Source organism: Desmodus rotundus, chromosome 13 (assembly GCF_022682495.2).
Source record: "Desmodus rotundus isolate HL8 chromosome 13, HLdesRot8A.1, whole genome shotgun sequence".
Taxonomy (NCBI): domain Eukaryota; kingdom Metazoa; phylum Chordata; class Mammalia; order Chiroptera; family Phyllostomidae; genus Desmodus; species Desmodus rotundus.
This window is the reverse complement of record NC_071399.1, coordinates 17,652,453-17,662,423: the sequence shown is the minus strand read 5'-3', so window position 1 is coordinate 17,662,423 and position 9,971 is coordinate 17,652,453. Positions and strand designations below refer to the sequence as shown.

Here is a 9,971-nt window from a genome sequence, read left to right as displayed (position 1 = left end):
ATTTACACAAAGCCACATTCATCCACCCTGAGGGTCTTGGGCCTTAGAGCTGTAGGTTGAGTCCCACTGTCTTTTTTCTCCCTTAAAAGCACTTTATGTTCCCAACTTTCATGTGTCCTTCTGTATCCAGACTTCCTTTCATACATCAATAAATTCATCTCATTAGCAAATTTGAGTGGATGGATTCATGCAACTTCCCTTTCTTCCCAGGGTCCTTCCAATCCAACTCTGCGTGCAGATGAGTGACCGTAGTGGTGTTCCCACCAGAAGAGGTAAGTGGGGGGGAAAGTGGGGTTGCGTTCCCCAGGTAGCCTTCGAATTACATCTGTGTGTCAGCGCAACCATCTCTCACAAAACTCACCAAAATGAGAACTTGTTGATTACAGAAAAAATGTATTTGAGCATCCATATAAAGAGAAGCAAATGTGAGTGCAATAATAACCCTGCATCTTCTACATTCTCAGTTCTGAAAGGGAGTTCTGATGATCGATATTGTATCCATAGTGATTAGGGTTCGGGTAATTGTTCGAGACAATATTGTATTACAAAGGAAAGTTACTTGGAAATATTTCAGATGATCATGGTCTAATTCAAGTTTTATTTAATGTGTCCAATCAGAGGCTTCAAAGAATACATTATGTACCAGGTCTCATTAAATCTAATGAAATTCACCTCTACTGGTCAGTGGAAACAGAGTTTCACTTTGGTCAAAGACAAGTGTACATTCCACATTTATAAAATAAAAGTGGAAAGATTCTCTTTAATTTGAAATAAATATAAAAAGGCAGCTCAGACTGAACAACGAGATGGCGCACATAAGCCAGGCTGCTACCTTTGGGCATATTTCCAGATGCCCGCTCCTGCAGCCTCTTTGCAAACACCCCTTTGGCACTGCAAAAACTCTAAGAGAAAACTCAGGCTTCCTGCTTTCTCTCTAATGCATAAAATGACATAAGAGTATTTAAATTGTCGCTCTGGTTTTTTTTTTTCAAATACATCAGATACAGTGACTCCCCCTGAAAAACCTCACACATATTGCATTTTCCTATAAGCAGGGAGGCAGAAGACGTGTATGAGAGAAGTAAAGCCATTCTGGGCACAGAGAATTGTCAAAAGGAAATAAGGGTCCAAATGTGCTCCAAAAAATTGGTATGTGCCTACAAATGCTTTTTGGCTCTCCTTAGAAATAAGATGACAACAAAAAAACAGTCTTAAACTCAGCCAAAGTACAATTATTTGGGGATTGCTAATAGCCATGAATGCTTCTAGCTCCATGACACTTAACATACGTGATGACGATCTGTCTCCTATTCCACAGATTGGAAGCAGAGATTGGAAGCTGTAGCCTGTGATTACACCCTGCACCTTTCACCTGATAACTAAAACATTAGTGACTTGAGAACCACAAGCAAACTACGAGGGTACGAAACCAATCACACTGGAATGGGATACTTAACTACTTGTTATACAATCACATCCTATTCTTATCTCACATTGAGCTTGATTTTGCTTTTACAAGACCTTAATGACTACTTGTACACCCACACAATATAAATTAGAGTCTATTTTGTAAGATAGATTACACAAAGCATTAAATCCCCAAATGACTTGGGATACACATGTCTTGTGTCTAATCATTAACCTGCAGAATTTCATCCTCACAAGATGCATGAATTTTTCATAGCTAACTAGTTAAGCTCCAATGCTCATAATTCAAGGTCACGAAAGTTCCAACACTACCAACTATTTCTAGAACACTACATAATACCGTACTGGGTACCATTTGTTCAGAGATAACTCTCCATGAATATTTTCCCATTTCTGGGTGACCTTGGGTTTCTTAGCACAGAGTATTGGCCATCTTGGTTGAAAGGATGACTGACTAGTAAATATGCCTTTGAAGTCAGAGACAGTGAATGGCTCTGGAAAGATTTCAGGATGTTTCTCCTCTGGAGCCACTTGCACATGAAATAATACTGAGTTTCATGCTTCCACTCTCCCCCAGAGGTATTTGCTTACATTCCAGAATAAAGGTCTTTCTCTTCGATAGAGAAGAATGGGAAGATATGCCAGTTGCCCTGCATGAGCTTCAAGTTTCATAATCTCAGGGCTCCTCTCATCCAACACCCCTAATGGATATCCGGCCCTCACTGCATCACCCCGTGGGGACTGGGTCTTGGGGAACGAGGACAAACACGTTCTGTGAGAACTAGACGATCACTTCTCTGCTCCAGAATCTCATATTTCCTAGAGGCAAATGACCACATTTATAAAATTTACACCACCGTCACACAAAGGAAGTATAACTTGTGACTTGTCAAGGCATCCCTGCCTTCCTGACCCATCCTCTTGAAAGCAGTTTATTGGACACACTGTGAAGAAGAATGGTTAAGAGGGGGTATAGACATAGAAATGTGAAGTGAAAATATAGCTGGAGCTGTGAAAATTCAACATGATCTTGAATTTTTATCTATATATTTAATTATTATATAACAATCTTGTAATATAAACCCTTCCTTATGTCAACAGTAAAGAGGCTAATTAGGACATGTCAAGCTCATGTGAGGCTAGGCTGAGTTGTTCCATTTTTATAGGAATCAAATTTGCCCTGATCACCTAATTTATTATCTTTTTGTTTTATTTTTAAAGAACAATTATTACGACTTGAAATCAAATAGAGGGAAATTGACCATTGAATAGTTATAACTCACTGTCAGGAATGCTATTTCTTTGAATTCTACCAAAGTCAGGATCTAACAACCATGTAGGAATTTGAATATATGAACAGTTTGCTAAAGCTCGGGGAAAGAAACTATGTTCATTAAGAGGGTGTGGTCACTAATAAATGCAAACTGGAAATTATCTTAAACTATATACTACTTAAAATTTTTAAAAAACCACATATCCAAAATTGGAGGAGGAGGCCAAGATATACCATTGAATTCCTACAGTATACTGAGTCTAGAAATTCAGTTGCCTTTTTAAAAAATGTTACATGTTTTTAAAAATATCTGATGTTTTTTATTTTGCATTTTAATCATTAAAAATTCTTCAAAAATTTTAAATAACATACAGACTATACAATAGCAGATAAAATGTTAGTGTATTATTTTCCTCACGTAACACCATTAAATCTATTTGATGGAAGAAGGCTTAAAATATAAAAATATGAAAACCATTTTAATATGAATCCAGATGAATCAAGATTAAATCACATCAAAAAGCATTCCAATTTAACTTGACCCAGCACCTGGCTATAAATATGTACCAAGAAGTGAATCACAGAGGCAACCTTGACTCTTCCTCCTCACGGTCATGGGAAGACTTCAAAAATTTCTACGAGTTGAACTGAAGCTTCCTTTTTTCTGTTTTGAAATAGATTTGATAAACTATCTTTCTAATAGCATCCACAGGAATTACTTATTTGCAAGCACAAAAGCAGTAACATCAGTGGTTTCTCCATGAGATCAGTACTGCGATTACCAGATTATAAGATCACCATGGTAGTAGGAGGTAGAAGTGAATAAAGGGGGTAAATGGTGATGGAGGAAGACGACTTGGGGGCTGCACACACAATATACAGATAACGTGTTTTAGACTGTATGTCTGAAACCTATATAATTGTATTAACCAATGTCACCTCAATAACTACATAAAAAAGAAAATATAAAATATGGCTGATAACATTTTCTTAAAAGTATTTCAACCTAATGTGTAGAAGAAGTAGGACTCCTGAAACTGATTAAAGATATTAAATATTATTTACATACAAGGGTGATTCTCTGAGGAGTGGATATACAAAAATAAGATTTCTAATTTGTGTTCACTACAATACATTCCAAAGAAATTTCAAATGATGAAGCTGACTTTAAAGTAAGTGAGCTTACACAAATTTGAAACATATTTACATACAATGCAAATCAAAAGGAACAACTTCTGTTTTGCAGGAGGCATAATGTTTTTGTTCGTAATAGGATAAAGGTTCCATTTTTTCATCACATGCTACAATGCTGAGAAAATTTTAACACAGAATAAAGAAACAACTGGAAAAGGGGATATTCCTGGCTCTAATAGTTTACACATTGAATAATTTTTAATTAAAGAAAAATGTAAATATAAAGATTTTCTAATATATCTAATTGCATGTTACCCCTTGCAAATTCCCTCTCATCTCTGACTTTTTATGTGTCACAAGTGTATGTCCATGTTAGAGTCTTTCCTATGAGTCAGCTGGGCAACTGCTGGGCTAGCTGCCTGCCAAGCAGCCCGGCACCAAGGAATAGACAAGAGTCACACACAGTAACTATGCTATTCACTCAGCTTGTATTGAATGCAGGTTCACTCAGTGTAGGACATCAACATACATTAATATCCTACTCACACTCTAACAGTCTAAGAGAAATATAACACACACACAGCAATCAGTGGGGGATAGTGAATCTGAGTCCCAGAGTCTCGGTCTGCAGAGGTGTCAGGGAGACAGCACAGCAGGCAAGGGAGTTGTCAGCATCTTTCAGGGAAGGATCCCCGGAGCCAGGTGGGCAGCAGGGCAGACGAAGTGCTCAGTCCAGCAGGGCAGAGCCTCCTGCAGCCGATGCCAATGGAGATCAGCATGGTGTGCAGCAGCGCTCTGGTGTGTGGAGCTCAGCTGTATCAGCAGTGGTCTGGAACCTGCCTCAGTTATACCTTGAAAGTGGGGACTCCACCCTTCTGGGTCTTTTGATAAATGTCTTGGCGCCCTGATGCCAAGTGGGGAATTTGCCCAGGGGCCTATCCATGGGTGGTCCCACTCTGCAGACGTGGGTATTCTGACCACATGTGCAGATATCTGAGGTGTATCTCCTTGCCAAATGTGTCTGCTCTGACTTAGGTAGTTTCCTTCTTGAACCAAAGTGTCATGGCTGACTAACAGCCATCTTGGTTGACGCGAGTGACTCCACTTTGTTTTATATACTTTATGCTATCTTGATTGGACCCATACCATTTTATTTGTCCTGCTCTCCACATGATTTGTAATAAATGATATATGACAGGTGGTTTCATGACCCTATCCATGCTCCTCATTCAATAATTTCACAAGCTAGAAGATGACCAAGATCATGTAGCAGAGCACCTCTAGTCCTCTGTAGTTGGTCACCTCGGTGGAATGCTTCCGGTTCATCACCCACTGATTGACTCTCCATCTGATGTCTAGGCCAAGGTCCAGTCCTCCACTGTAAGTCTTTGGAAGACTGCAGAAAATGACAGAGGGACAAAAGTCATATTCCATGGGGGGAAGTGTGGCAATGTTGGAGAGAACATTCTTAGGTGCCCCCAAAGCAAACACAGTTCCATTGTTGTCTACTTTTTTACAACATTTGCCAAGTTATTTAGGCCTGGGGGAAGCTCTGTCAGCTTTGGTAGAAAATTTATGCAAGGGTTACTTGGAGGTACAGCATGCCAGCAGACATAACCTTCTAACTAGTAGCTCTCGTAGAATTTTTTTAACACGGGACAGTTCAATTTTATAACTGGTATTTTTATTTTTTTTTCAAAAAATAACATTTTATTGTTTTTATTTTTATTCAATTTATTTGGGTAAGATTGGTTAATGAAATTACATAGGTTTCAGGTGTACAATTCTATAACAAATCATCTGTATATTGTGTTGTGTGTTCACCACCCCAAGTCAAGTCTCCTTCCATCACCATTTATTACCCCTTTACCCTCCTCTACCTCCTCCCATACCCCTTTTCCTCTGGTAATCAACATGCTGTTGTGTCAATATTTTTTCTTTTTGCTTAATCCCTTTACTTTTTCACACAGCCCCTCAACCTCTCTCCCCTCTAACAGCTGTCAGTCTGTTCTCTGTATCTATGAGTCTTTTTATTTTGTTTATTTTGTTCATTAGATTCCACATATAAGTGGAATCATATAATACTTGTCTTTCTCTGACTGGCTTATTCACTTAGCATAATACTCTCCAGGTCTATCCATGTTATTATAAAAGGTAAGATTTCTTTCTTTTATTATGGCCAAGTATTGTACCACAGCTTTTTTATCCACTCATCTACTAATGGGCAATTGGGATGCTTCCAAATCTTGGCTATTATAAATAACTCTGCAACAAACAATGGGGTGCACATATTTTTTCAAATTAGTGTTTCAGGTTTCTTCAGATATATTCCCAGAAGTGAAATAGCTGGGTCAAAAGGTAGTTCCATTTTTAATTTTTTTTTTTGAGGAATTTCATATTGTTTTACACCCTGGCTGCACCAATCTGCATTTCCACCAACAGTGCATGGGGGTTCCCTTTTCTGCACATCCTTCCCAGCTCTTGTTTGTTGACAATAGCCAAGATTTGGAAGCAACCCACGTGCCCATCAGCAGATGAGTGGATAAAAAAGCTGTGGTACATTTACACAATGGAATACTACTTGGCTGTAAACAAGAATGCACATTACTTTTTGCAATAGCCTGAATGGGCCTGGAGGGTATTATGCTAAGTGCAATAAGTTAGAGAAACACAAATACCATGTGATCTCACTTATATGTGGACTCTAATGAGCAACATTAAAAAAAATAAAAACAGACCCAAAGATACAGAGAACAGAATGACAGTTGTCAGAGGGGAGAAAGGTCAAGGGGCTGAGTGAAAAAGGTGAAGGAATTAAGCAGTGCAAACTGTAGTCATGGAACAGCCACAGTGATGTAGATGGCAGCACAGGGGCCGGTGGATACTTGGGGCAGCAGGAAAACCACTCTGTGCATGTGTGATGATATCCTGGCCACTTTGTTGTGCCTCGGAAGCTAATGCAGAAGACTGTTAAATGTAATTGAAGAAAACATTTTTAAATATAGTGCAGAGCTTCAGAGGCAAGACACCAGAAAGAGAGACGAGAGAGAGAAGGAGGGGAAGAGGGAGGGGTGAAAGGAGGGGAAAATGAAATGAAATGAAATGAAATGAAATGAAATGAAATGAAATGAAATGAAATTCTACAACGTAGGTGATCCGGCTTCAGAACAAGAAGTGATCAGTAAGCTGTCTCTAGAAGTCCCCATGGGAGGCTACTCTCATCAGAAGTCCTCCAAGTGTTATCCCTGGTCCAGCAGCATCCCTGGGAACCTGTCAAAAGGACACATTCTCAGGCCCCAGCCAGACTTCATAAATCAGAGACTCTAGGGGTGGGGCCCAGTGACTTGTGTTAAAAAGTCCTCCAGGTGACCTTCATATATACCAACTCTTCAAGTGTATTCATTTTTGCTTTTCTAATTAATTCCAAGATCGAGCTTTTTAAACATTTGTAGTATTTAGTACTCCATATTTAAGCTACTAATCCTACATTCTATCAAGGTTCAAAAATATCCTATAATCCATTGTGGAACCTGAAATTTCACAGCTGTTGTATACGAGGTGTATGTGATACTCTGAACCCCCGCATGTTCTATTTTTATCAAGGAAATCATGAAGCAATTTTAGATTACCAAGCAGCAGAAATGACCAGCGTTTAACGAAATAACTGTAGTGGTAGAGAGAGATGCAATCTTGCAAATATCTCACAGTTTAAGGTACTTAATTCAACACATACGTTAATACGGCCAAAAAGAAAGAAAGAAAAAAGGAAATCAGTGGGACTATTTTGCAGTCTAAACAATGTGTATGCCTTCTCAACACTGAGAACATTCATACATTTCTTTTGTCAAATTGAAAAAGTCTCTTCTTGATAAACTTTCCTACCCTCAAACCCATTCCCATGATTTTCATAATGTTCTAATCAGGAGCATAGTCCACAGTTTTTGTATGCTATCTAAACTACAAGGGAACAGAATACTAGCAAATAAAACTAGTGATTAAGAGATGGATGTCCAGCTACATTTAGTAAACCATTAAGACAGAAAATCAAACAAAGAGCATTCAGTAGAACCAAAAGAGAGAGAATTTCAGTGTGGACTAAGCATACACATCTATCACCCCTCCTATCGCAAATCTCCGTGAAACTGGGAAAAACCATATTTTATAGTAAGTTCATGTCATCATTTGGGGAAATTTATCTATCAATAAATAAAAGATTGGTGGGGGGCGGGAATCCTTGAAGTAAATGGGATTAACTAATGGAGAAATAAAAGTAGAGAAAATATGAAAACCTAAACTTACATAGGAGAAATCTACTGTAAGTAAGGTCAGTTCTCTCTAAAGGAACTCCAGCTAAGCTCTATAAGGGACGCCCTCACTCAGTCGCAGCCCACACACAGAGTCAAGGAGCAGTAAGCAGGCTCATTATGAAAGGATCACAGTGTGAACAGCTGGCTAGTTTGCTGTCTTCTCCAATGCCTTTGTTTATTCTGCGACTAGCAGCCACAGTGTTTATCATTAGGATGAAGTCCTGAAACCCACTTTCTAAATCAAGAGAGCCATCTGCCTTAGGAAGGCTCCTAGCCAGACTATAGAGAGAAGCATCACAGAACTTGAGATATTCAGAATCTTCACCGAGAGAGGAAAAAATAAAGAAAAGAATGAGCTGATGCCAGCATTCACAGGAAGGCAAAACCTTCATGCCGCCCTTTTAAATACTGCCTCATGCAACCAATATTCCCTCTGAAGCCATTAAGTAACAAAATGATTCATCAGCCTTGGGGGACACCCTTGTGAAGAAGTCTCCTACCCTGGGCATGTTTCCATTCTGGTGAGAAAGAACAAAAAAAAGGAAATAAAACTATATTGATCACACCAGGCAATGCTCTGCCCTATGAAGAAGAATAAGGAGAAGGAGAAGAAGGAGGATGAATAGGAGGGGAAGAAGGTAGAAGGGAGGAGGAAGAAGAAAGGAGGAGGGGAAGGAGGAGGAGGAAGGGGAGAAGGGGGGGAGGAGGAGGAAAAGAAGGAGAAGAAGGAGAAGAAGAAGAAAGGGAAAGGAAATAATGAATGACTGTGAATGGTAAGTAGATAAGAAGTCATTCTTTTCTGGGGAGGTACATCTGGTGTGAGACCAGGTAAAGCGATATCTAGGGAAAGAGTCTGAGAGTGAAGAAACAAAGGGCAAGCCACTGAGATGGAAAATTACTTCCAAAAACAGCAAGAAGGCCTGTGCAAGGTGCTAGAGATGATAGAAATGAGACAGGCAGTGAAAAATAAATACAATATGATCTCACCTGTAAGTGGAACCTAATCAACAAAACAAACAAATGAGCAAAACAGAACCAGAGACTTGGAAATAAAGAACAAACTGACAGTGACCAGAGGGGAGGGGGGAGGATAACAGTGGAAACTAGAGGAAGGGGCAAGGAACACAGAGGACTCGTGGGCATGGACAATGGGGAGGGGGTTGACTGTGGGAGTCAGCGGGACAGGGTAAGGGTGAGCAATGGGGACAATAGTAACTGAACAACAAAAAAAACCAAACCAAAGAAATGACAGAAAATGACATCAGAGGAGTAAGCAAGCGCTTGACAACGTAGGGCCATTCTACTGGGCCTACTGATAAGGACTTTAAATTTTATTGTCAGTTTATTGGAAAGCCATTAGAAAGTTTTTACTTTTGGTGTTTTTTGTTTTGTTTTGTTTTGTTGCAGGGAATGACATGATTCTGAGGCTGCTGAGTAGATAAAAGAAGGGAGGAAAGAATGGAAGGAAGAGACCATACTGGAGGCTACTGTACTAGAATAGGTGAAAGATCATGGTGACCGGGATTGGGATGGAACTGGTGTGTGGTGACAGGTGGCCAGACGAGGCATTGGTCTGAAGGTCAAGGTGATAGGGGTATGACTTGCTCCTGCATTGGGTGTAGAATGTAGCAAAAAGGGAGGAGACAAGGATGAATCTGAGGTTGGCATGAGCAACAGGGTGAGTGGTGAATAGCTTCATCATCTCCTGAGGTGGGGCACTGGGAAAGAAGCAGACCTGCCCTGAGGTGGGAGTTCAGCTTGGGGTCAGTCACAGTTGAGAGGCCTGTCAGACACTGAAGTTGAAGGTCCTGAGCAGGCAGTTGAATTCA

At 39.8% G+C, this 9,971-nt stretch overlaps 1 protein-coding gene across 1 annotated transcript in view; it reads right to left on the bottom strand.

Moving 5' to 3' along the window:
- Nucleotides 1–4,798: 4,798 nt before the first annotated feature.
- LOC128779882 (pro-neuregulin-2, membrane-bound isoform) overlaps nucleotides 4,799–9,971 on the bottom strand; it is a 147,224-nt gene continuing 142,051 nt past the window's right edge. Inside the window, exon 2 of the mRNA XM_053916739.1 lies at nucleotides 4,799–5,231. Within this exon, the coding sequence (XP_053772714.1) occupies nucleotides 5,191–5,231 (41 nt within the window). The 3' untranslated portion in view covers nucleotides 4,799–5,190. The remainder of the gene's footprint in view (nucleotides 5,232–9,971) is intronic.